The sequence below is a fragment of the Chlorocebus sabaeus genome, chromosome 27, assembly GCF_047675955.1.
Source record: "Chlorocebus sabaeus isolate Y175 chromosome 27, mChlSab1.0.hap1, whole genome shotgun sequence".
NCBI classification, from domain to species: Eukaryota; Metazoa; Chordata; class Mammalia; order Primates; family Cercopithecidae; genus Chlorocebus; species Chlorocebus sabaeus.
In genome coordinates this window covers 40,710,002-40,737,531 of record NC_132930.1, presented here as the reverse complement: position 1 = coordinate 40,737,531, position 27,530 = coordinate 40,710,002, and the positions used below count along the sequence as shown (strand labels likewise).

Sequence of the window (27,530 nt, the reverse complement as noted above, 5' to 3'; positions counted from 1 at the left end):
ATTCCCACCACTAGGCTGGGAACCACATTCATACTCACGGCGTAAATCCCACCGTCGTGGGCCTTGCTTCCGCCCAGTGCGCACACCTTCTCCCCAGTCTTCCCGTCATAGATGTATATCTTCCAAGAAATAAAAACATGTGGGTCATGTGCGTATAAGCAGTTTCTCCACGGACTGTGACTCTAGAAAACGAGGGCTAACAGACTGAGCTCTCAGCGTGGTTTAAAAGCAGACGTGTTTACTGGGCTCTGATGACATGTCTGCAGAGATGGGGAGGGCGACATCTAAGCTCTGCATGTCAGGACTAGCCTGTGGCTCTGAGTGGTCACGGGAGCAGGCAGACAAGCCAATCCACACCCTAAAACCCATCCCAGGTCTTACCTGGCCGTCAGCACTGGCTGTGGCAAATCTGTTTCCATCAGGAGAGAATCGCACACAGTTGACAAAGCGGCTGTGGTCCTGCAGGAAAACAATTACCTGCCTGGTGAGGGGCCGCAGGCCTGACTCTAGGTTCAGGAATGTTCTATATGATATACAGCCTGCTTGCAGCTCCAGCTGTTCATCAGTGTGAACTGTTAGTCCACTAGAAAATGTTCAGAGCTTAAAAAAACATCCCGGGCAGTCCCTCAGTGGAGGGGTAGGAGTCTGCTCCAGCCTCTCTGCCACGCTGACCGCTCTACCTGCTGGGAAAGCTGATCAGCCCGAGCCAAGGCAGACCGCCTCCAACTATGCGCCCCTCAATGAGGTGTCCCCAGCAGCTGCCCTCTTCCCTCTGGGCTCTGAAAGAGCTCAAGCCCTGATCCTTAAGCTTCATGATGGCTGAGACCAGGAGGCCTCTTCCTGGAGGCCCCAGCCCTGTCTCGCTCTGTTGCCCAGGCTGGAGTGCAGTGGCTCAATCTCAGCTCACTGCAAGCTCTACCTCCCGGGTTCATGCCATTCTCCTGCCTCAGCCTCCCAAGTAACTGGAACTGCAGGTGCCCGCCACCACGCCCAGCTAATTTTTGTATTTTTAGTAGAGACGGGGTTTCACCATGTTAGTCAGGATGATCTCGATCTCCTGACCTCGTGATCCGCCCGCCTCGGCCTCCCAAAGTGCTGGGATTACAGGTGTGAGCCACCATGCCTGGCCAATAATTGACTTTTAAACAAAGTTAAACAATGATTATGACCCTCATTGAGAACAAGAACCTAAGTGAAGAAGGGGAGATGACATGACTTCCAGGGGCAACTCTGTGACTCGAATAAGGAAATGAATGCATTCTTTCCTCGATCAACAAAAGTCTGTATCAGAGAATGATCCTCTAAACAAGCAGTCGCAAAACTGCCAAGACCTGCCCCGCCCTCTCGCTGCCCACCTGCAGGCGGCGCTAACCCAGCAAGTGCACATCCAGTGCTACCAACTCTCGGCACAGGAAGGGCTTGCTGCTCCGTGGGTACGGACACTACCCTTCAGGAAAAGCAATGCAACACAAGGTGGATAACAGCGGATAACCTGCCCCATGCACTAAGTAAATCATGGACTTAATTTTAAAGCATGAGCTACCTGCGTGGGGGAACTGCATGTGTTTGATTGTGTAATGTTTTCTCTGGGACCCCGTGAGACCTTATTCAGAAATAGGGTCTTTGCAGATGCAATCCAGTTAAGATGAGGTCATTAGGGCGAGCTGTAAATCCAGCAGGGTTTGGTGTCCTTGTAAGAGGGGAATCTGGACACAGATATAGAGTTGGAATGCAGCTAGAGGCAGAGATGGGAGTTCTGCTCACAAAAAGCAACCCCCAGGGCTGTCAGTATCTGGGAAAGACAAGGACTCGGAGGGAGCGCGTCCCTGCCCACACCTTGACTACAGACTTCTGACTTCCAGAGAAAAAATTTCCATTGTTTAAGGCATCCAAACTGTGGCTTAACAAACTTTGTTATGGCAGCTGCAGCAGACTAACACATGTAATCAACGCTGCCTCTGACACTCATGTAATAAGCCACCAAGGTGAGCTGTGCCCATTTCACCAATGAGGAAACGTAGGCCCAGAAAGAGGAATCAGGTGCTGGGGTTCCCAAGGGCCACACTCAACGAAATTGATATCCCCACAAAGATCATCAGAGTCAGCAGAAGATACAGACCCGGTTCAGTCCAGCAACGTCCCCAGGGCAGGCAGCCCTCGTGGAGAGGCCCACTCCCAACCCCAGAAATCTCTGTAGGCCCAAGAGTGATGTGACCCCAGAGCTGTGGTCCCAAGCAACCCTGGGCTTCCTGCACTTCGAAGATCAAACCATTTCCTTCAGCCAACAACCCAAACTTGCTTCCCTCTGGTGAGCCCTCCCCAGGGTGCCGCCAAGACCTGCTCATGGCTGGGGTCAGGCTGGACACAGGCCCAGCAGGCCCTGGCCCTGCACCTGAACCAGGACCTCCCACCTCATTGACCCGTGTTTTAACCAAGATGAAGGCCCGAGAAATCACACATTCTGAGAAGGGGAGTCCCAGTGCTCCTCAGGAGCTACTGAGGGCGACAACACTCACAATTCCATCCCAGTGGATGAGCAGATTGTCCTCCCTGCCTCGTTTCAGGGAGCACTGTTGTGGGGCTTGTATTCCATTCTATGACTGAAGAGCTCGTCCTCTGTGGGTTGTGGTCACCGCCCACGAGGAACAGGGATGGAAGCAGCAGGCTGGCTCAGTCTGAACTTGGGCTCACGAGCAATGGGGCTGGCAAGCCCTTTGCCTGCCCCCAGCACCTAGGTGCTGCGAGGCTTGGCCGGGCAAGGCAGTGCTGAACTACAAGGCATGCAATACCCAGGTGGGCCCAGGGCTAACTAGGAGATGGAACGGGGGACACGAGACTGCACGGTCGTCTCTGGCTCTGGTGCTAGAGGTCACCCTTCCTTGTGTTTAAGTGCAGTTTCTGCATTTTGCATCTTTAGTTCCTTTTGTACCTTTTCCCCTAGTTCTAAGCCTGGCCCTCTTTGCTTAAATGGTCTGTGTTGTAAGTTTTCTAGCATTTCCAGGTAAGTGAAGTTGGGGAAAGCAGTTTCCCCAGAAGGCCCGATCCACTCAGCTGCTGAGAGTGAAAACCAACTTTCCAGATGGGGCTCTGGGGCCCTCCAGAGATGCTTTACCCCCAGAGGGGCCATGGAGAGCCTGCGGGCAAATTCTTCACAAGAGAACATCAGGTCCAGAGCGGTGGGTAACTCAAGCCACATCACCTGCACGACTCTGGTCTCCAGTTTCCTGTCCAGAGGCTCTCGTCTTAGCTGCGCTGGCCCCTGGGCCTTGGGCAGGCGTTCGGCAAGCCTAGGGGTGCTCCAACCCAGAGCCATCCCAGAGGTCAGATCCCTAACTCCACAGGCCCATTTGCAACCCCTCTTCTGTTGTTACCCGCCATCAGGGAGCCATCACGCACTGAGGGCCCGTTCCCAGTGGGGTTAGCTGATGGGGTCCAACTCCTATCTGTGTCAACATGGCCCACAGTCCCTTGTCCATGTCAGCCCATAGGGTTCACATTCCCTGTGTCAAAGGGCCTCACAGGGCAGTTCCCAAGAGGGCTGCAGGAAGGAGCCGGCTGGCGTGAAGGCAGTGGCGGAAGGGCCTGAGGCAAAGCCCTTCCAGACCCCTTGTGGGTGGGGTGGACAGGGGTGAATGCACCACTACTCCTTCCAGATGAGGTCACACAACCTTGACCATGACATAACCACGGCTCGAATCCTAGACCTCTGACCGGCACATTGAGTTCTCTCGCTGCCCACCTCTGCTTCCTCGGCCAGCACAGCCCCGCCTTGCCGCTGACTTCGCACTGGCTCCTCCACGCCAGCCTGAGCTTCCTGGAGGTGCAGTGCGCCAGGGAGATGGCTGGGCCTGGCTAAACCCCTGGGTCCTTCTGACTGAATGAGTTAAGAACTGAGAAAAGAGCTCACTCCAAATGCCCGAGTCACCCAAGCCCAGATGAGTGGGTGGGACAGTGGATGCTGATGGCTCTTGCTACAAACTGGAGAAAACTATTCAGCCACTGTTCAGTTCCAACCTGTAACAAGTGCCAATTTCAGTGGTTCCCTGAGGTCAAAACATGGACATTCCTACTGCAGTTCCAGGTCACAGAAGCGAGGACACTCCTGCTTGCCCAAACCCCAGGACCCCAAATCCGAGTCTGTGGTTCACCTCTGCCAGCGCCTCCCACAGGCTCTGGCAGGGTGATGTCATGTGTCCCTCCCTTGCCCTAGAACCCAGCAGGGGCAGGGGAGGGGCCTGGCAGTCCAGGGACGCAGATGCCCCTTGAGTAGCTCATCCTCATCACCTTTTCCTGCACCTCGAGCCAAGGAGTCCAAATGCAGAGACTGATGTCTGCTCCTGAAATAGCCCCTTCAAAGGGAGAAGCTGCAAAAAGCCCATTAACCAAAAAAAGTGAGGGCTAAAAATAGCCCTTTCCACAGGGAGGCCAGGCCAGTGAACAAAGAGGGAGATGGTTTGGGGAACCTCCCAGGGAGTTCAGGGAGGTTCTGCCTCTGTCCCACCCCCGCCAACCAGCGGGGCTGCAGCAGTCTCACAGTCCAGCCTCATCCCTGGTTGACACCCCACGGTGTCCGGTCCACACTCTCTTGCCTGTCCTCCCTTGTAGCCAAACACACAGCCAAGGCTGACCTGTATCAACGAGCCCCCCTCCCCACAATCCTCACTTCCTTCCACCAATATGTTCCCTCTCACCACCGAGGAAATGGAGGCTTGAAGCACTCAGGTCATAATTAAGTACCACACCCATGTCCACATCAGAGGGACAGAGCACTACAGGCCCCAGCTGGCCTGTCTCTAGAACACACACGCTCATTACCTACCTGGTCAGCGTAGGAACCCTCTGGGAGCCCACCCCATTCCCCCCAGCCTCAGCTGACCCTGTACACAAGAGGACCACAAGCCCACCCTTAGGCTGTTCACATGCCTATGAGCTGGTAGAAGGGGACAGGCTCTCGGTCCCCAGGCCCAGCCCCATTCCACACAAGCCCAGCACGGGGCCTCCACGGCCCTTGGTCAGTGGGTGTTCCCAAAACACCTTCACACGGTGACCTGTGAAGCTGGCTCTGGCCCCCATCCTTCCGCCCACCCATCCCTCCCAGCAGACTTCCCTGCGAAGTGCCCTGGGGCAGCCCTGCAGCCCCAGCCCACTTAGCTGGGCTCAGGGGCACGAAGCAGCTCCCCACCCACCTGCCTCTCCCATCACCCAACACGGGTCAGTTCAGCCACCATGTTCCCTGGAGAACAAGGACCATGTGAAGGGACAAGAGGCTCATCCTAACTAACCGTCCTTGAGCCACCTACTGGCCATGTGACCTGGGCCAGGTCACCCTCCCTGCTGTCAGCTCCCAGTTCTCAGCAGTCAGCCAACAGCCCAGTGAAGAGCAAGGCCAGCCGACAGGAGGGGTGGCGCATGCTGAGGACAAGGGAGGGGGTCCTGCGTATCCATCACAGGGGCATGGCCCAGGCAGCCACCATACACACCAGGAGGGCTGAAACATCCGCTCTCTGCCCTGTCTTGAGTAAGGAAATAGGCAAAAGAAAAACCACCAGAAACCTTGCCTGTTTAGAGCTCAAATTTTCCTCATCTATCAGTAAGGCAACACGTCCGATAACAGCCACAGCTGAGGTTTCCTGCCCTGCTTGGCTCCAGCCTCAAGTAGGAGAACTATGTGAGGTGCCAGGCCCCCATAGGGCAGAGGCGATGGACAGAGGGAGCAGCAGGGGCGACGGAACAGAGGGAGCAGCAGAGGCGACGGGACAGAGGGAGCAGCAGCGGCGATGGACAGAGGGAGCAGCAGAGGCGACGGAACAGAGGGAGCAGCAGTGGCGATGGACAGAGGGAGCAGCAGCGGCGACGGAACAGAGGGAGCAGTGGCGCCCCAGCGATGGAACAGAGGGAGCAGCAGGGGCGATGGAACAGAGGGAGCAGCAGAGGCGACGGAACAGAGGGAGCAGCAGCGGCGATGGACAGAGGGAGCAGTGGCGCCCCAGCGAGGGAACCCAGGAGTCCTCCGTGCTGAACATTTTCCCACCTAGCATCACAACTCGTTAGATCTGGCAGTGAGTTCTCAGTTCCACAGCATAAGGCTGAGCCCCCAGGCCGACATGCTGCTCTAAGTAACCATTTCATTAGACATAAACTATCCGGTGCACCAGCAACTCCTGGGACCTGGGACATGCACACAGCTGTGAGCCACACTCCGGGGGGCAGGGAGTGTGGTCATCCTAGACCACCAACTGCTCACACGACTGGAGGAAGCAGATATCCAGAGAGGCAAAGAACCTGGCCCAAGAGGCGCGCACAGCGAAGGCAAACAGAGAGAAACTCAGTGGGGCCTTTAAACCTATCCAGGAGTACCTATTCCAGGAGCCTGCCTAGCATGAAGACTTCCCCATGGGTAAGATGGGGGGAGGCAGGGAGATGGTCTCGCCACCCTCCCTTTTTCAGGCCACGGTCAGACCCTCCGAGGGGAACCTACCACTGGGTTTGCAGAACGCCAGTGCTGGAGACCAAGACTGCTGTGCCCAGTCTCGGTCTCTTTTCAGAAATGTTCTCCTGAGATCCCGGGAGTTACTTCTGCAAGTCACCCACCGAATCTTCAATGTCACTGGGTAGGGATGAGCCAGCACCTGGGCCTATTCCAGGTCAAATGTTCCTCCACCCCCATCTTCCTGGAGCCTCATTCAGGTTCAGGCAAATGAAGAGCAAAGCTGGGCTACGGTCCCTCAGGAAGAGGGACACACAGGGGAGCCTGGCTCGAGCTGGGCCGGGAGTCCATACTTGCTCTGCACAATGGGCTCTTCAATAGAAAGGAAAAGCCATGTGACCCCCAAACATGGGCCAGCGAGATGAAGGTGGCCTCCCGGACTCCACAGGCAGCGCCCCTCGTTTTCCTCGGAAATAACTCCACAGGAAGGGCCCCTCCTTTTCCTTGGAAATAACTGCTTGCATTTCAGCTCAGGCACAGCATCACGGGAGTTCTGCTTCAGCTTGTACTGAAACACCTTCAGAACATGCCTTGTTCCTTTTCAAGGCAGCAGCTCCACCTCGACCCAGCCGGTCCCTCCGCAGTCGCATGCCAGTCCCTCTCCCACCCAGGTGACTAGGGAAGCACCTGCCACCCCACCTCTGCACCCTCAAGCTCAGGCCAGTTTCCTGGTCCCGGCCACATGGGGCCTCTGCAGGGAGTGGGTGGGGAAGGTGCAGATGAAGACAGGCCCGAGCTGCCACCACAGCCCAGCCGCTCATTCTCTGGAGGGGAGGGGCAGCAGGCAAGGCCACCATGGCCCGAGCGCTGGTGCCGAGGCAAAGGCAGCCCAGACCCAGTCGTCATGGGCTGCGGAATGAGAGATCTGGGTTTTGAAAAAAGATACACTGTCGTGTGGATTCCACAATAAGTGGAACTTAATTCCCTCTAAAATAAAAAATGCCCACATATACTTGAGTTTTAAAAATCTTTTACTATAAAAGGCTCAATTAATTCCTGAGAACTTCCACATCCCAGGCTTTCCGACCGCATCAGAAGAGCCCACGTATGGAAGGAAGCCCAGCCATGCTCAGCCCACCACGTCCTCAACACCGGCTGTGGCTGGGCCTGTTAGCACTCACGCCTCCTCTCACTTCCCCCAGCCTGGACGTGCTCCCTTTCTCCTGGGGTTGGTCCTGGAGGGCACGACCACAGCTTTCCTCTGGGGTCCGGAGGGCTTAAGTGCAGATACACACCAAAGTGTATCAGCAACTCAGAAGGTATTTGGGGGCAGGTGTGGGGTCCCTGAGCACCCTTCCTGCCCTTCCTATGCATGGGCAGTTGAGTCCGCACATGTCTCCTGAGCATGTGGATGGTCACTGCTGCCTCTCACACCCTCCCTGCGGCTGAGGGTGCAGCATGGAAGGGTCACTGTCACCCTGTTTCCGGGAGGGCCCAGAGGCATGACTTGCCCGAGGGGGGCAGAGCCAGCTAGCTCTGTGCCAGGCCACAGCCCTATTTCTCCCAGGTCCTCAGGCAGGGCCCATGGTTGTGGGTTCCACAGAAGACTTCAAGACACATGGTGGTATCCAGCCTGGAGCTGGGCTAGCGGGGAGACATTTCTACCCAAAACTCCTGGGCCAGGGCTGTGGGGTGAAGTCCTTTCTGAAGTTAGAAAGGACAACTAAAGAGAAAGAGTGTTCTGGCCAAGCCCCCAAGCAAGCACACAGGGGCTCAGCGGCCTGGTGAAGGCGGCAGGCTCCAGCCCACCCCGGAACAAACTTGAGCCCCCGACCCCACTGAGCACCATGCTGGGTTTAATGCACAGCTGCAGAGTGGAAATGATCCCTCCCAGGGCAGGCAAAGGAGCCCCCACCCACAGCCGGCTTCCGGCTACCACAGAAGCCTCTGAGCTGCTTCCTCCTGCCCTGGGCTGAGACGGGGTGTGCAGCTGACTCAGCGTTACTCACCCTACTCTGCCGTGCCTCCACCCCAGTGAAGAAACATGGCCTGAAGCCACAGCCTTCAATACAGCTCCCAAAATAGCCAGGTCTCCGCTATCTACCCATTAGGCAGTAGCCACAAGAGCAGGGTCTGAGAGCTGCCGCGTGTTCAGCTGTATACTGGGAGCCTCCCTATGCTTTCACCTGCCCGGCTAGGCTCAGCCTGCGGCTCCGCAACAAAATGAAGCCTGTTTCACTACGAACCGAGCATCCTTGGAAAGCCCTCCTGTACCCTAAGCCAAGAACAGTCTCTGGAAATTCTGCCCACTTTGTGGGTCCTGTCCTCACCCTTTCCAGCTGCACTGTGCAGGCTATTTATGATTCATGGCATGATGTCACTAAAATAGACAGTGCTCCTCACTGAGCCACTTTAAGGACATGATCTCATTAATCCTCCATGAGGCAGACAGTGAAACCACTGATGGTCCCAAGAGAAGGAGTCCCGAGACCTTGGTCCAATCTGCAAACACAACCTCCTCCAAGGACGTCAATAGTCCCTAAAATGCGCATTTCTGGGTCCGTTGTTCTTGTCCATCCTCAGCGCAAGCACAAGCGGGATGGGGAAAGCCGGGGCAGAGCTGTGGGGCTGTGCTGAGACCGGCTGCTGGGCTCCTCCCCTCACTCCTACAAGGCTGGGGCAGGAAAGTGGGCATCACAGATGCTCCAGACCTGCCAGGTGACTCTCCTACTTCAAATTCATAGTCAAAACCCTCAGATGCTGCTGGCCCCCGCACACCCCCATCTTGCAGCGCAGAAGGGAGAAGTGAGGAGGCTTGGCGAGGCCTGGGTGCCTGCCTGAGGCGGGATGCATGCACAGCGTGGGCCTGAGATGCTGCCAGCTACACCCAAAGCCTGCGGCACTCCAATGCCGCATTTCTGGCACATTTCTTCCACAAAGTATCTTTTAGTCTTCTAACCGTTTGTCACTTTGCGGGCGTACCACTGCCCTCGCTGTCTCTAGGGGAGGCCCCCTGAGAGACCAATCTGGATGTCCTGCAAGCTCCTTTCCTCTGCCACTTTGGTGGCCCAGCTAACAGCAGGCCCCACAGGCTCCCCTCTCTAATGAACACCTCCAGCCCCAGATGCTCGCCTGGTTACACAGCCTCAGGGACATCCCTGCCCCAACCCCTGACATGCGCACATTGTCCTAGGGCAGGGCCCTTCCTTGTGGGAACCATCCATGCCCAGCTAAGGGCCTGGGGAGGACGAGTGCTGGGTGGGGGAGCCCTCCCTCTCTTTGCACACCCCTGGGAGCCCACTTCTATCTGTGTATCACGGTATACGTGGCATGTGCTGTGGTCTCTGCCATCAGCACCTAAACAGGCTCAGCCTCTGCCAGCCTCATATACAAACCATAAATTTCACCCAGAAAGTGAAGTTCACTTACGCCAATTGTGAACTTGAACTTGAATGGGGGTCCTTCAAAGAATGCAGCGCAGTTATCATCGCTTCCTGTGGCCAGCCGGTATGGCCGGCTCTGCTTGATGTCCACACTGTTGATGACTTTGTTGTGTCCTGTGATCTCACCCACAGAAGAGCCGCTATCCCACAGGAAGACTGCTCCAAACCTTGACCCAATGAGAAGGATGGAAGACAAAAAAATAAAAAAAAAAAATCAATTCCAGGTTGGTAAGCAATCTGACAGCTGAGCTGCCAGTGCACAGAGGATGGAGTGACTGTTAGCAGGCAGCTCAGAATGCCACAGGGACAAACAAGGGAAGTACCAGGGTTCTGGCTCCACGAGGCATTTGTCCAAAGGACCCAAGAACAAAATGGAGCAAGCCAGCACCTTCGGGAAGGGGTTGCGTGTGTATGTCTGTGGGGCCCCACGCCACAGGGCCCGGGACTATCTTTATGACTTCACCGCTCTCCTTACAGTTCTGTTGGGAGGGAACAGTTACCATTCCCTACAAGAATGAGATGCCCTATTCTTGGCTGACACTCAACAAAAACTGTTTTAGTTACTATTTGCTACTGAATAAAGGAGGAATTAAGACCAACAGGAATGACTTGAAAAGTCATGGAAAAACACCTACCAGAACATGTACGAGAAAGGGCCTTGGAATGAAGAACAGACATGACACTGTCAAGTTCAAGGGCTTATGGCCAGCCATGGTGCTGCAGGGGGAACTCTGACTCTCTTGAATTAAAAACACCTGGGTTCCAGCACTGACCTCGCCAGTCACTAGGCCCCTGAGGTCAGTAGCCACCAAGTGCCACCCAGCCAGCAGCCACTGCCCCTCCCTCCTCCATCAGGGACCCTTCGGGGAGGTGCCCAGCTGGAAGAAACAGTTTAGCTTCCCTGGCAGCTTCATGGGGTAGCTGCTGTGAGGGACCCCAACAGAAGTGGTGTTGCTCTTTCACTCTGTCCCCTTCTTGCTGCCTGTAGGTGGGCATGACAGCTGGGGTTCTAGGAGGCAAGGGACTCAGGACGTCAGAAAGATACACAAGTGCTGGGCCCTGGTGGCAAACCCACTGGGATGTGGAGTTCTGCCTTACCTGTGGCCACAGCCAGTCCTGACAGGGCCCGGCACCTACTGGGAGCTCAACCCTCACGAGTCCAAGTTAGTACCGACATCAGCGCATCCCCCTCCCACCAGGGTCATGGCACATGGACACATGAGCCACGGGAACAGGGCAGAGAGGGGCTGAGAGTAGTGACTCACTTCTCTCTTCCTTCCCCGACCACGGCGATCCTCTTACTGTCTTCAGTCCAAGCAATGTCTTTGATCTTCCCAGCGAAAGGCTGGTACTCATACTTCAACAGGTGCTCCTTCTGCGTGGTATCCCAGATCCTCAGCTTCCCAGATACATCTGTGGGTCACAGTGAGGCGGGGTGGGGTAAGAGCCACATGTCACTGCCAGGCCAGGGCCACGTGGCCATAGGCCCACTCAGCATGTCTGGTTGCTTAGGCTTTCTAGAGCAAAAACCCTAGTGAACAGAAGGTGTCTTGGGGCTACGATATTCAGCCACTCTTAAGTCAGAACCCGTGGCCTCCAGAGGCCTGCCATTTGGGGCCTCTGCATTTTGCCAGAGATCATCTGGATAACAAACCCTGCTTCAGGGACACATGATGGCAAACTCCCACATGCCAGGAAGTGGTTGAGTTTTCTCCCTGTTTCTTTTCTTGTAGGGGCATCAGAATGACGTGTGGGCCTCAGGCCACTTTTGTGGAATGGGACGACACTGGCTATACCTGCCTCTCCTGTGCAGTTGCTGCAGTGACTTCTGGAAACGAGGTGCACAGCTGTGAGGGTGCAGCGTGCTGCCCAGTGCGATGCCTCAGCGTGGTCTGGCGGCCTCCACCCGGGCCTGCAGACCTGGCTCCCTGTGCAGCTTCCCACAGCGTGCTGCTGCCTGGCAAATCAGCAGCCTCACTCACACACCAAGCGGTTCCGCAACTCACAGGAATTCAAGCGTAAGATTCCTTTGTGAGAGTAGCAGGTGGGTGTTGCGGGGGAAGGAGAACTATACACAGAACTTGATGCTGATTCTCTCCTCACCGGAGCGTGGGCAGCCAATTGTAACAGAAGCAACACTGGGGGCCACGTACCCCCAAACCCCCACCACGATCCTGTCACCAAGTACCAAGTCCCAATCCTGACACACCCTCTCCAAATGAGCACTGTGTTGGTGTGAAGAAATGGGAGCATTCTAGACTATCTCAAGACTTCACGGCTTAAAACCTCAGCCCCATCTGCTAAGCAGGTAAAAGCACCTTTTTAAGAGGATCCTCAGGCCACGTTAACACCCACCACAACTCTACAGCAGCTTCCAGTGAAAAGAGCTTTTGTTTTCTTGGTGGAGCTGAGCAGCTCAAGGGAGGGCAGCAGCTAAGAGCCAGGCCTTGGGAGCAGGGGCCTTGGGTTCGAATCCAGCCTCTGCCACATACAGGCTTTGTGGGGCTCAGCAAGCAATGTGGCCTGTGTCCTCATCCAGAAGAGGGGAAATAACAGAGTCACTCAAAGGGCTGCCGTAGGTTCCACGAGTTAACATGTGCGAAGTCTCCAACTAGTCCTCAGTGCACAGCAAGAGCTCGTTACGAGTCAGGTGGAACTAGTCCATGAATTAACTGAGGCTCTGCACAGGCCACGAAGATGCCTTGCTTGTGGGCAGACACACAGCCCGAGCCTCGAATGAGCCAGGCCCTGAGATGCACATAACTGTCCCGCTCTCAGTCCAGCTGCGGGGACACGCAAGCGGAGATGCCAAATCCAGAGAACAGCACTAACTAAGGGGAGTCCCAGAAGGGCCCAGTCCTCTGTGCGAGGTCCGGGAAGACTACCTGCTGTGCTGCCCGAGGTGAGCTCCAAAGGGGACCTGTAGATCTGCTTAGTGAAGTCCCTTCACTGATAAAACAGGCTGCGGGGGAAGAAGGGGTCAGAAGAGGAAGTCACCACAGGCTGGCAGCATTGGAGGGGAGCACTGTGTGTATAGGAAGGACACGCATATACACTCAGGAGCATACATACCCACACATGTACACATGACCACACACGCACACATATGCAGACACACATTCACACATGCACATGTGACCGCGTGGTCTGCTGTGCTCAGGCCCGCCCAGGCCCATGCTTCCCCAGGGAGAAGACAATGCTCTCCAGGACAAGGCAGAGGGCATCCCACCCTCTCACACAGGTCAGCCCAGCCATCCCACCTCCCTGGGCTCAGCAAGCCACTGCCTGCTCTGCCCATCAGCTCAGATTCCATCCCAGGCCTGGTTTCCCAGCTGTTTTCCTACTGCCTCCCCTACCAGAGCATCAGCCCCCTCCCCCATTGGATCCTGCTTATTTTTCTAATTCTTCTCCGAAGCAGCTGGGGTAGGAAAGAGACAGTGGGACCTAGGGAGTGAGCGCTCAGACCCTAATCTAACGAGGACAACCCTGATGCAGTTGTCAAACACTGACTGAGGGCTGGCTGGGTGTCAAATGCCATGCTGGAGGCAGAGCAGTGAGCCCAACAGGCCAAGTGCCTGCCCTGCTAAGAGTCCAGAGGGGAGGTGAAAATAGAGGCACACCTTCAGCTGTTAGTCACCAGCAGTGCAGGGGACAGAGTGAGGATGGGGAGGGCTCCCTCTCTCCGTAAACTCACGGAGACAAGGGACTGCACCAAGAAGAGCCGCTGTGCTCGGGCCCTGGGCTCAGGCGTAATCCACGAGCTGAGCCATCTCTGGTGGGCCACTTGTAATGGCCCCTTCTTCCAGGAAGCCTGCCCTGGGCCTACCGCCAAACCACACGCCTGTTACATGGCCCTTGCTGACTCCCAAGGGCAGCCTGGAACCATGGCCCCAGCGCCAAGGCAGACAGAACAGTAGCATGGAAATAACCTCAGGAAAAGGAGACCTGGGTCTGCCCCAGAAATGACCCCTGCACTCTGAGGACAGCCCCGTGGGAATGTGGGCTCCCAGAGGGCAGACTGACCATTGTGTTCAGTGCCAGAGGCTCCCAGATGCAGGGCCCTTCCCAAGCTTCAATCCCTCAGCAGTCATGAACCAGCCAGACTGACAGGGTCTAAAGATCCGCAGAGGGTTGGGGCCAGCTGCCAGATAACCCACTTAGTGAGCCAGCACAGCTCTTTCTCAGACCCCTCCCTCCAAATCACCCCCCACCACACTATTTTTAGCGCCACTTCATCTCTGCAGCAAACGTTCCAATGTAAGCCTTAACAATTGCTTTGCTCTATTCAAAGAAATGTATTAAAACATAAAACGTGATCTCGCCCAACACCTGGACCTGAGGATGGCCCAAAACTCCCTTGGCTCTTCCACAAAATCAGGGCACTTTTCAGGGAGGACAGCATCCTACAATGGCCACTTATTTATGTGGTTTTTGTCCTTTGCAATGGTCTCCGCAACAGCCTTCCATTGATTTCTGTCTCACTGGACACTCTTCTGGGGACTGGAGAGAGGGCAGGCCTGGGCCCGCAGGCTCTCCGCTTGCAGCTGACAGGGCAGGGACACTGTGCCAGGCAGGGGCGGAGGCCCTCGCCAACTGCATTCTTCTCCTGAGAAGACACTTCTCAGAGCACTCGGCTCTGTGTTAAACATGTAGAGACATTCGGGCCAAATCTTGGGGCTTTAAATGAAGAGACTTTTGCTGGCAAGCAGGGCTTGGGAAAAAAATAAATCACGGAGCTAAATAAATCATGGGATATAAATGAGAATGTGTTTTACAGATGGAGCTGGAGAAGATCTAAACACAAAACCATTAAATGCCTACTATGAGCCAGACTGTGGGCCCAACCCTTCACCGTGAGCACGGCCGACCGCCAACAGCAGCCGCCAGCTCACCCAGCGGCCTGGCTTGGTCAGAACAGAGCCTCAGTTTTGTGACAGGTAATGGGTCACCCAGGGGGTAAGTACTCATTAGTGCAAGAGCCATGCTGGGCACGTCCACGCCTTACTGGCTCCTTCACCACACCCTACGAGGCAGGCATTAGAGGCAGGCATTAGAGGCAGGCATTAGCAGCCCCAGTTTGGAGGAGAAAATTCAGGCCCAGGAAGGTGAGTTACTCAATGAAGGCTATGCAGCCAGGAAGAGGCTGCCATGGTCTGAATGTGCCCCCTCCAAAAGCACTGGAAACTTAATCCCCAACGCACCAGTGTTTGCAGATGGGGCCTATGGAGAGGTAATTAGGCTAGGAGGGCTCTGTCCTCAGGAATGGGTATTATGACACGAGTGGCTTCCTGATAAAAGGACAAGCCCAGCCCCTCTTCTCTCTCTGCTCTTCCACCATGGAATGACTCAGCAGAAGGCTCTTGACAGATACCGGCCCCTGCTGTCCAACTGCCCAGCCCCAAGAACTGTGAGCGAATACATTTCTGTTAGTTGTAAATTACCTAGTCTGCGGTATTCTGTCATAACAGTACAAAGCAGACTAAGACGAAGCCGAACCCAGGTCTTCCCCAACCCCAAGGCCCACCATCTCCCACACACCCTTCAGGACAGGCTGCTGTGCACACGCAGGGTGGTACAGGCAGAGGGCCACGGTATTGTGAATCCTACCCTCCCCTACTGGCTGCTTAGCTCTCTCAGCAATCTGGTCATAGTCGTCACTCTCCAGAGAGGCTGATGAGGCCCACATCAGCTTACTCACTTGGCCTCCCTGGGCTGCAGATGGCTAGGCAAGGCAGGCAGTAGTATCTGTTGAGCTTATGAATGAATGAGTGAGTGAATGAATGAGTGGGCCACCACTCTAGAAGGGGTACCACTCTTACTCCTGTGCCTCTTATTCCCATCTGTATACAGGAAAAGCTCTACGTCAAAGAACTAAGTGAATAAAAAAACATCCTTCAAGAGGAAAGATCTCTCCACCCCCGCCTCTGCCTAGCCTCCCACTGAGCCACACAAAAGCCCAGGCTGCGGAGAGCAAAGGCCCGGTCCACAAATAAAACAAATAAAACGTGAGCACTGGCCTGGAGGCCAGCATTGTGCTAGCACTGGGAAAGGAGCGGCGGGTAAGGATGACACAAAACAAAACATCAATTCTCACACACACACACGGCCCACATGACTCCAACATACCATGCCATGGCTTCCTGCAAAAGGTCCCTGGCCAACCTCATGGTGGCATTTCTGCTGATCTCCAAGCTGGAACTACCTGGAACACTACAAACTAGAAAGTGTACTTTCTGTTCTAGAACTAAGGCCAGTTTTGAAAAAGGGCATTTTGGTAGCTTATACCAGGGGTGTCTAATCTTTTGGCTTCCCTGGGCCACAGATATAATACACTAATACTAATGATAGCTGATAAGCTTGAAAAGAGAAGAGCAAAGCAAAGCAAAAACACCTCATGTTTTAAAGAGTTTACGAATTTGTGTTGGGCTGCATTCAAAGCCGTCCTGGACCACATGCAGCTCGTGGGCCGCCGGTTGGACAAGCCTGGCTTACACATTCCTTGTCAGCCTCAGCTGAAACTAATTACACTGGCTCCCCTCAACTAACCCACTACCCCCAGCCTGCTCCCCCACCCCCCCACCTCCCTCCTCCCACTCTCCCAAGGCCAGAAGCCCAGCTTGGCCCTGGGCCCTGAGCGCCACCCAGGCCTCCACAAGTGTCCACGAGCCTTGCCCCCGTACAGTACCTCCAGAGGCAATGTAGAATCCGCTGGGCGCATACTTGGCCACCACCACCTGATGGGCGTGCTCCGTGTAGATGTCAGCAAGGGCTGGGTTCTGCAGGAGGAGACCCCGGAATGAACAGAAGGAATGGAGAAGCAGTCAAGCTTCCAGCTCTCCACATCAACAGATTTGGGGTGAAAGGGGTGTACAAAGAAACACTGAAGCTAAAACCTTCATGAAGAAAATCGCAGAAGCATACCACTTGCCTACATACCTAATGCCTGCCCACCTATTTCTGGGTGACAGAATTTTATGTTACTTTATTTTCTTTAGTCTATGATTGTACAAGGCGATTTCTTTCCTTTTCTGTACTTTCCATAATACAGAACAAGTGTATCAGTGAATCACATACACAAACCAAAAGTTGGATTAGAGCAAGAAGCACTGGTTCTAAACCCTCCCATTTGTGGGAAGCTGCATTCATTCCAGTGCTCTGTTCTCTTCCCTGTTCAGGACCAGCTCTCCCGGCTGCCAGTCCATGCTGGACCCCAAACACGGCATCTGGCTGTGCTGCACAGGAGCGGAGCAGGACAAGCTGTGGGAGCCCTCCCTATCAAAAACCTGGGTTTGGAAAGGAAAGTCGATTCCCCACTCCCTTTCACAGCACAGATCAAAGGCTGGGTGGACTTTGTGGCAAAAATGGGGCCAACATTTGAGCCTAGAAGCGTCTTCGGCAATGAGGTTTTAACATGTAATGTGCTAAAAGTAGATCCCTGCGCCTCCCTCCCTGCATGCACACACACGCGAGGCCTCAGTGAAATGGAAACACACACACACACTGGGCTGCTCTCAATCTGTCTCCACAGTGAAGCTTTCTTTCAGGAGGGAATAAAGACGTGGCCATCTAATCTCTGATACCTGCTGTCAGCTTTTTACAAACCAAGTACTCTCTGAAAGAGGCAGCTTCCTGCTGGCTTGAGGCTTAGGACACATCAGATTCCTGTGAGGCTGCCCGGGCACCCCTAGCATGACCCCACCTGCTGCCACCCCACCCCTCATGTTCCTTAGACCCCTCCTCCAAGCCCCGAGGGGCCTCCAGGTCACAAGATCCCCACACTGCCCCCATCTCACGAGACTGAGACCACAGAAGTATACACCCCGATTCCCGCCCACCTTCTGCCATCCTGTTTAACTCCACGTCTCTGTGCAGTCTGTGCCCTCAGCCAGCACCTCTCCTTGCCTGCGGACACCCACTCACCCATTAGGCCTAACGGAAGCGTTCCCTCCTCCATGAAGCCTCCGAGTACGGCCCAAGCTACCCATAACACTCTTCTGCGCTTCCAGATCATTTCACATGTCCCCAGGGATGGCACAACACACATCATAGTCCCTAGCATTCCTGTCCATCTCCTCTAACTCTGCTGCGACCTGCTTCACATGACCTTTATCTCACTAGCCATCTCAATAAGTGGTTTTGAGGAGAAAAAAAGAAGTTTACACAGACCTTCTCTTTCATCCCTAAGACAATACAGCATTATGTGATGTAATAGACACTTGTCATAAATTAATCCATTTTGGGATAATCATTTGCCAGTGAAATTAGAATGTATCAAGGTGTCTATCCAAAGAAGATATTATGAACGACAAGTAAGCACATGAAAAAGCACTCGGTGTCATTAGTCTTGGGAAATGCAAGACAAAACTACAACGGAATACCACTCCCCACTCCATACTCACTAGAATCAATAAAAAGAAAAGACTGACATCACCAAGAGCTGGCAAGGGTAGAGGGGTGGGGACACTGGAATGTTCACACCGCTGGTGGACATGCAAAATAGTACAGTAGGAAAAGAGTTGGGCAGGTTATTTATAAACCTAAACGGACACTACTCACACCAAACTCCAGCAACCCCACTCCTAGGCATCTGCCCTGGAGAAATGCAAGCACGTGTCCACCAAAACACATGTGAGCAATGCTCACAGCAGCTTTCTTTGCAATGGCCAAAAACTGGAAACACCCAAATATCCATCAACAGGTGAACAGAGAAACATGCAACACACTGCGCTGCTTAGTGGTAAAAAGGAACAAAGTGCAAATGCACTCAACACCAGCTATCTCCAACACACTATGCGAAGTGAAAAAGCCACAGAGAAAAGACTACATGTTGCCTCTCACTTCGTATGAACGAAGATTTTAGAAAAGGCAACCCCAATGACAGAAAGCAGACAAGCAGCTGCTGGGGGCCAGGGTGGAAGGGGTCGGAGGGGGCACCTTCCGGAGTGACTGGAACGTTCTGTCATGACTGGGGTGGTGGTTATGGGACTATATCGGTATCTGCCAAGATCCAAGCCACACACTGAATACTGACAAATTCTACTGTATCTAAATTACACCTCAATAAAACGAAGACACTCGCTATCTATTAAATGTCTGCCCAATCCAACCCTCTCCCACTCCAATTAGTCCTTCATATTCTGACATTGACAAATCCCCACCCAAAACACCTGGCAAGAAAACGATCCAGTTAACAGGCAGCCCCTCCAAGACCCTGTTGGGTGTCCACTCACAGCTGACTGGGGGTGGGGAGGTCTCACGCTCACATACAGGGGCACCTGCCCATCCCCCCAGACAGATGGCCTCATGGGCTCTCCCAGCCTGGGCAACCTCCTCCCCAGGCCACACTGCCGTAGAAAGGGTGGGGCTCCCACTCGCCTTCGGCAGGGGAGGGCATCCAGAGATGGAAGATGACTAGGCGGGGGCATAGGAGGAAGTTCTGCCCCTAAAAATTCCTTCCCCTAAATGGTCAGGGCTGTGTGTAAAAACCCCAAAGGGCACCAGAATACTGCCAGCTGATGAATCACTCACTCTCGTTTGTATTCTAAATACAACTGGGTCAGCGGTGGGGGCTGAGACACTCCAAACTGCAGATAATGACTTACATCTGAGTCAGAGCAGTCTCCTCCCCAGCTCCTCAGCTCGCAGAGGGAGGATGCTTACTACAGCCAGAAAGATACCTCCCACCCCCACATGTCACTCGACCTGTGAGGCTCTGTCCCCACCAGCTGGGTCGAGATGGCACCTTGACACCCTCAGAGTGCCCCGCTCTCCCCAGCCTCCTCCCTCTCCTATCATCTTGGGGAAGAAGAATGAGACTCGGGGTTGAGAAGCTTATTTGGGGAAAAACTCTGGAATAGGGAAAACGAAACAGGGAGGGCAGGAAGCCAATTCCAGGAGCCCCAGTGCCGCTGTGGGGCAAAAGTGCTATCTCCCCATCTCCCTAGGGGATGGGGGAGACCGCCATGAGGAGCCTTGGAGTTGCCCACTCAGGGACACCCCTCCTCCCAGGCTTTCTTCTCATGCTGCTGCAGGCTGGGCCAGCTCCGGCAGTGGGAGGCTGCCGTTCAGTCCTCACCCCAGGCCTGCCCAGCTTTCCTTGCCAACTCCCAACCCACCTTCTCTTTCACCTCCACCATTGTCACCTGTTCCTCCTGGGAAGAGCGATAACTGCTCTGGAATTCATCTCCACCCTCCACCAAGCCAGTAGTCTTCAAATCCCCGCCCTGAGGTAATCAGGCTTGCAACCCACCCTTCCTGAGCTCCCTCCAGGCTTCAGCCTACTCATCGCTGCCCTGCTGCTGCCTTGATGTTGCCAGTCACTCCTTGGGCCGACTACCCCAACCCACGGCCCCTCACCCCCACCCTTGAGGACAGAACAGGTGCATCCCCTCTACCATGCTGGCCCCAGACCCCTTCCCCAGTGGCCTCCACACGTGGGGGTCAGGGCCTGTGAGGGCCAGAGCTGGGGCTGGGACGAGACCTCGACACAAGCCCCAGAATTCTGCCACCACCCCTGGAGGAGGCCAGGGGGCCTCTGAGAACATGAAGGACACCAGCCAGCAATCAAGGAGTCACATACGTGATGCAGACCCAGGACCTATGGACTTCAGCACGTGACAGCACCCAGCCCTGCCAACACAGGGCCTGGTTCAAGGCCCAGTGGTACCCTTATTGAAGCAGAAGCCTTGGACTTGACCCCGGAAGGCCATTCTACTCTGTCACACCATGCTCAGGTCCCACCCACCAGCCCCCACCTCCCACCTGTGCACTGAGGCATCCTGCCCAGGAATAGCTGGTCTTCTTCTGAGAATGCTGTTGAATGGAAAACCTAAACAAACTACCCCCCAGCACCTGTCCAATTTCTGTCCCGCCTTTGAGACTCACTCTAATACACAGGTCATGCAAACAAGCGCACAGAAGCGACATTTACTTAACTCTGCTATGCCCAGGCAGCATCACTTACAATTAGCGAGCCCCCCAAAGCTCTCTTACTTTCCTATGTCCTCCCAGTCTCAGGTGGTGACGGAGGGATCAGAGGTCACTACTCCAATTTATAGGTAGGCTGTTGATGACCCTGGGTCCTGGGGCTTGGGTCTCAAGGCTTGGCACTGGTATCTCAGCTCCTGGCCCACAGTGAACCTGATGGAACATGCTAGAAGGTTGGAGATACCTGCCCAAGCAAAAAACATTTCAGCAGTCAACGACACAACACTGACGAAGGGGCCTCCTGTGCTCTCCTTTCACTGCCGACTGCCCCTGGGAACCCCAGAGAAAGTCTCAGGCATCCTCCATGGTACACCCAGGCCGAGTGAGCGTGAGTTTTCAGTCAGGGCACTGGCTTTGCAAATACTCCAAGCTCCTGCAAGCAACAGAGGCTGAAAGCCGTCACTGCTGTAACTGACCTGCATAAACACAACTGGCCAGGGCCTTTCTGTTCACTGGTGACTACAACTAAGGGCAAGGCTGAATGACAGCGAAAAACCTCAGCTCGAAAGCAGGAATGTAAACTTCTGCGACACAATGCCTTCTCCTAATTATCTTCTAAGGCCCAGACAAAGGCCATCTCCTCCAAGAAGCCTTCCCTGATGCTCCAAGCTAGAAATGATCTCTCCCACCCTGAACCCCATCTTCCCTGACTCCCACCCCACTGCCTGCACTACTTGCCACCTTGGAGCACACATCACCTGTGCCCCACCTGCCTTCTGCACCACAGCGCGGAGGGTTCACACCTGATTCACCACTGCAGCTGCCAAATACCCACAAAGACCAGAACTTGGCTGCAGCCTGGTAGCTGTTTATGAAGAAACAAATCCCCACCGGCCACTTACTATTCACTCTCAGGTCCTGGGTGGGCCCTTAGTGGATTCTCTTTGAAACCTCACAACACCTGCTGTAAGGAAGGTAACCTCATAATCCCACATGATGAAGAAACTAAGGTAGACACTGGGCGATGTGCCCCAGGCCACCCAGCTGGTAAGTGGCGCGCCAGACCTGAACTCAGGGCCAGTTGCTCCTGACTCATCATGGGTTATGAGCACGTAACTAACACCACGGTGAGTCAAGGGAGGTACCGAATGCTTGCCACCTTCATGCCATGCCAGGTCATGCCACTGCAAATCAGGGACCATCTGTGGTGGCCTTTACTCCTCCCTGCGGTTTTGTTCTGTTTCTTACGGTTGGCCCCAATGTTAGTGTGATTCTTTAACGCAGAGAATAAAGTCTGCACTGGCCAACCAGCTGTGTGCTTCTGAACAGTGCACAGGCAGCTCCTTGAGCTGGCTGTGGACAGGGGTGGTCACTCACAGGTCGCCATGTCCTGAACGACTTTCCCTTCCTGCCTCCCAGCTCAGCCTCAGATGCTTTGAAACAGGCCTGGGGGGACTCACTGTGTGTCCCTGCACAGCAGCAGCCCTCACTGGACTACGTGTGAGCAGGTCACCGCCACCTCCCTTTTCAGTCTTCCCCTCGCCTAATACTCCCCACCGACGGCCCACCAGGGCCTTAACTGATGAGTCGAAAAAGTAGACCTGGGGGTGGCTGCCAGGGTTCAAATCCCAGCACCTTCCAGAGGTTCAGCATCCTCACCTCTCAAAGGAGAGATGAGGGCATCCACCCAGCAGGGCAGTCACGAAGACAAAAGCAGAGGTCCCCGCAAGGGTCCAGACAACCTTCTGAAGACGCTTTACGAATTAGCTCAGTTAAACGTTACACTGATCCCATGATAACATTCCTCCCACTCTCGCAGGCGTGGAAACAGAAGTGGCAAGCACACCAAGTGTCAGCCACAGACCAGCACGAAATATACTCAGCAAAGAACAGAGAGGTGCTCAGGGGTATGCACTGGATTGGACAGTAGGGCAGGGGTAGGGGTGGGCTGCTGGCCTTTCTCTGGGTAAGACCCTGGAGAGCAGGCAGGACCCATATGTAGAAGAGACAAGCAAGGTGACCAAAGCTGAGGACCCACAGGACTAAGGAGCAGGCACATCGCCAGGGCAGGGAGTGCCCGCCTATCACTGAGATGGTGAAGAGATGCAGAGGGCCCTTGCCTGTGTCCACAGCTGTTCCTAACAAGGGCCTTGCAGAAGGTGGAGGTCACGCACCAAAGAACCATCTCCAACCACTCTTGGGCAAGGCCATCTCTCCACTAGTCTTAAGCATGAGGCTAAACCTTTTCTCTTACCTCAGAGATGGCTTCGGTATCCCTCCCCTTACCTCCAATAGGGCAAGACACAAGACATGTACCAAAAGCAACCCACAGAAGGCCACAGTAGGGCTGAAGGACCCAGGTGCACATGCTGTTTCCTGCCTGGTCTCGCCCCACTTCTGCCATGTGTCTCAACGCTCCTCCTGGAGAACTCTTATTCATCCTTCAAGACCCAACTCAAATGCGCCACTTCTCCAGCAGCTGTCCCCGCTACTCTGTGGCACAGCTGGCTCCTTCCTCACACTCCCAGAGCACCCAGGGCATTGTTCTTTTGAAGCACTTAACCTGGCGCCTTCGAAGGTTCTTTACCAGAGTTTTCAACCTTGGTACCACTGGCATTTGGGGATGGACAGTTATTTGCGGAAGGATGGCCACGTATCTTGTAGAATGTTTGGCCACATCCCTGACTTCAGATACCAATGGCACAAAAATGTCTATAAACATTGCCAGATATCCCTCAGGGGAATGAGGTGGGGGAAAACCGCCCCTCCCTGAAAATCACTAATTTTAATCCTGGTGCTCTGTGGCTTAGGGTAAGGACTGCCAAGACAAGGGCTTAGTAAACGTGTGCGGGAAACGTGTGAGCCAGAGATGGCTGCACCACCCAATAAGGACCTGTGTTGACGCCTTCTTCATCTTTGAGCAGCTTCCTAATTGGCCTCAGATCTTAAGATACAGAACTTCTCCTTACCGTAGGCTTGATCCGATGACTTGTCTGTGAGACGTCTGAATGGCTCCAGTGGCCTTCAGAGCAGGGCTGGGCTATAGTAGGGTTGTGTGAGCCACCTGCCACCACGGCACACTAGGACCTCCCAGCCTGGGTCCTGTCCACTCCCCTCACGCTCAGTGTCACAGTCACAGCCCATAAGCACCGGGCCCTTCAGGCCTCCCAGATGTGGTCCCATGCGCAGGAGCCCAGGGTTCTGACTGGCATCTGCAGCCACTCAGATTCTGCTGAGATGAAGGCCCCCCCACTTCCCTCTGCTTCCCCGGCCATCAGGTGGTCAGACTGAAGGCCTAGAGGTTCCTGGCTCTGCACCTGGCAGGCGCTGCTGCCAGCTTGTTTGCGCCCAGGTGATAATCCAACGCACCACTTCCTTCTGCCACCTAGAGTTTATTTTATTCCCACCCAGGACAGTGAGCTCCATGCAGGTAGGGCCTCCATTCTGCACCCCCACAGGCCAATGGCCATCTGGATACACGCAGGGACTCAGCAGGCGTGCAATTCCAGAGAAGCAGCTAGGTCAGTCCTCAAGCCATCTGTTGTGCCGCCATTACCCCCAATCTGCAGGAAACACAGGGGAGTCCTCTGCATGTGAATGGTGGCAGATCGCACCAAGGGAAACCAAGAGTGAGCCCAGTCCCCCCCCCACCACTTGGCCTGCCCCCTGTTCAAGGAGAAAAGTCCGTTGACACTGTGCCTGGGTTCCCACCAGTGTTAAAACTGCTACAAACCTTGCACTCCCAGAAACTCAATTTTATAAACATCACTTTTCCAAATGTGTATTTTAGTTCTGGTATCTAGGAACTGGATACTTTAAAAAGCAGGCCCCAAACTTGCCTGCATAGCAAATCTGCTGGCTGGCTGGCACAGCACAAGAGAGGCTCTGTTGTGAGGCAAAAGCTGGTTTTTTGTTTTTTTCTTTCTAAACAGGGACTACTGGCACTACTGGCATTTTAGGCTGGGTAATTCTTTAGTGTAGGATGGTCCTGTGCCTTGTTCAGAATCACCAACAGGTTCGTTCACAGCCACTAGCGGTGACCCTTCCCAGTCTTTGCACAGAGGTCCTAAGAGGCAGAGGTGATGCAGGTAGGTTAAGGAAACTTAGAAGGAACCACCCCAGACCGAGGAGGTACCAGCACCTGAAGGAAGCCTTCCTTAGACCCCCGAAGCACAGACTACCCATCCCTTCTCCATGGGGTACTACCATCCCTCAAACACCGTGTACACATGGTTCACTGGAATCCCCTTCTCAGAGCTCTCTCCTTCTGGAATATTACTTTCTAGATGGCCATTATAGTCTTTTCACTCTACAAAGAAGAGCTGCCTCTCCAGGTGAGGCAATGGCACATGTTGAAAGAAATAGACAAGAAACACCCTTTTTCTACAAGTTTAAGAAGTGCCATTATGCTGGGTTCACAACACAGCTTTTAAGTCAACAAATGACAGAGGGGGCTCCAAGTGCAAAGTTGGCAAGAGTGCTTGCCTCTTAGGTTTGAAAGGCAGATCCCACAAAATTTAGGTCTGGCAATCTACACTGAGCTGAGCTTTCCTTATTCTCTCGCAGTAAGATCTCAGTGGCTGCTTATTATCTTCACGACACAGCCTGGTTTTCCAGGCTTTTTAATCAATGAGTAACTCATTGAGCACCTACTGTGTGCCAGACACTCTTTTAGGTGAGGACATGGCAGCGACTGAAACAGGGGAAAGCCCTGCTCGCCTGGAGCTGCCGCCGTTAGCGGGACAGGCAGATACCTATGCACTTGTAAGCAGCAGTAGCCTGCTGCTTGTTAGCTTGCTTCCTACTTATTGTCAGCAATGAGAAAGAGAGAAGGCCGAGAAGGGAAAATTCTATTCCGGGGATGCCCCTCTATTAAGCTGACGACATCTAAGTAGAAACCAAGGGAAAAGGCCCAGTGTGGTGGCTCGCACCTATATCCCAGTACTTTGGGAGGCCAAGGTGGGTGAGCGGATCCCTTGAGGTTGGGAGTTCAAGATCAGCCTGGCCAACACAGTGAAATCCTGTTATCTACTAAAAAATACAAAAATGAGCCAGGTGTATTGGCATGTACCTGTAGTCCTCCCTACTCGGGAGGCTGAGGCAGGAGATTCGCCTGAACCTGGCAGGTGGAGGTTGCAGTGAGCCAAGATCACACCACTGCATTCCAGCCTGGGTGACGGAGTGAGCCTCTACTTCCAGTTAAAAAATAAAAAGAAACCAAAGGGAAGACAAGGAGCAGGCCTCGCAGCTATCTGAAAGAATGTCCAGGCAAAGGCAAAAACTAGCAGGTCCCAAGACAGATGTGTGGTATGCTCCAGAAACAGCAAGGAGGCAAGAATGCTGGAGCCCAGGCCTTGGACTCTGGCTTTCACTGAGGTGGGACGCCACTAGAGGCCTGTCTTGTGTTTCAGCCACTCCAGCAGCAGTGCTGTGAACAGATCCCAGGGCAGCAAGGGGCAAAGCAGGGAGGCCTGTTTGGTTTTGAGGAGTTTGCGGGGGCAATAATTCAGGTGGGGGAAGACAGCTTAGTTGGGGATGGAGGCAGAGGAAGCAGGGGAAATCTGTTAGATTCTGAAGACATTTGAATGTGGAGTCAGAAGGATTTGTTAAAATTAAATGTGGCACAGAAGCGAAGCAGCGAGTGAAAAAGGAGTCCAAGGTCTGGGGCCTGAACAGCTGGAGGAACGGTGTTCCCTTTTACGGGAAGAGCACGTGAGAAACCCCAATTTGGCTTGGGGTATGTATGTTGAGTCTGAGATAACAATGAGACATCTGTTAGATCTTCCATGATCTGGTCCTAATCTCCATTTCTTCCCTCTTTCCTCCCTGAGCCTGCATTCCAGACCATCTTTCTTCCTGAATGGTCATGCCAATTCATGTCACTTTTTTTTCCCCAAGAGTACTTTGCCCTACAAAAAAAAAAAATCTTACCCACCTTTACTTGAGTACCCAGTCCACCCATCCAACTAACAAGAGCCTCAGTGCCTGATCTACATCCAGCCCAGGGAGGGCTGTATTAGTAGCATCTCGTGCTGACCTGGCATCGCAAAAACTTAAAAATAGATGAGAAGAGAAAGAGGGTAACCCCTGAGGAGAAAATGGCAAACCACGGGGAAGGAATAAGAATACAGATCTCAGAAACAGGTAGAATGGGTTTCACAAGCCGGGAAATGCTTTCTGCGAAGGGGTGCCTGTCCCTGTACGACCTCTCTATTAGAAGCAGCTCCAGTTACTGGCCTGCCTCACCTTGCTAAGTCTGACTCCTCTTTAGAGTAACGGGCCCATGTTGGGTGGGAAAGAGATGCTGCAGGTTAAGAAGCCACAATAGGGCCAGATGCACAGCAGGTAGTGTATGTGAGGCCCCCTCCCTGGAAGTGAACGTGGACTGCAATGACAGAGAAGGCCTGGCTAGGGGCAAAACCAAATATCCTACTGCTCTGTATCTGAGGATGTGTTAGTGGATTTTAATTGCCAAACTACTAAATATCTCTTTAGGGGTGTCTCAATTTTTATTTTCTCAAAAACTTCAGGACCTGACTTTGGAGACTTCCAGATCATTACCATTAGATCCCTGGTGACGTTTCTCCGGTTCTAAGCAAGGCCGTTTCGGCTTTCTAGGAATCTGACTAGCAAGTTGTTAGCACCTTCAAAGCACACTCACACCCTCCCACCCCCTCATCTGAGGTGCCCAGCAATCCTGGGCAGGTAGAGCTGTCTTCCAGCAGGGGAACAGC

At 54.0% G+C, this 27,530-nt stretch overlaps 1 protein-coding gene across 1 annotated transcript in view; it reads right to left on the bottom strand.

The window, feature by feature from the left end:
- WDR1 (WD repeat domain 1) overlaps positions 1 to 27,530 on the bottom strand; it is a 43,905-nt gene that overhangs the window by 14,557 nt on the left and 1,818 nt on the right. The window contains exons 3-7 of the mRNA XM_008017902.3: positions 16,556 to 16,646; positions 11,136 to 11,283; positions 9,857 to 10,037; positions 382 to 459; positions 39 to 119 (exon numbers count right to left, since the gene is read on the bottom strand). Of these exons, the coding sequence (XP_008016093.1) occupies positions 39 to 119; positions 382 to 459; positions 9,857 to 10,037; positions 11,136 to 11,283; positions 16,556 to 16,646 (579 nt within the window). The remainder of the gene's footprint in view (positions 1 to 38; positions 120 to 381; positions 460 to 9,856; positions 10,038 to 11,135; positions 11,284 to 16,555; positions 16,647 to 27,530) is intronic.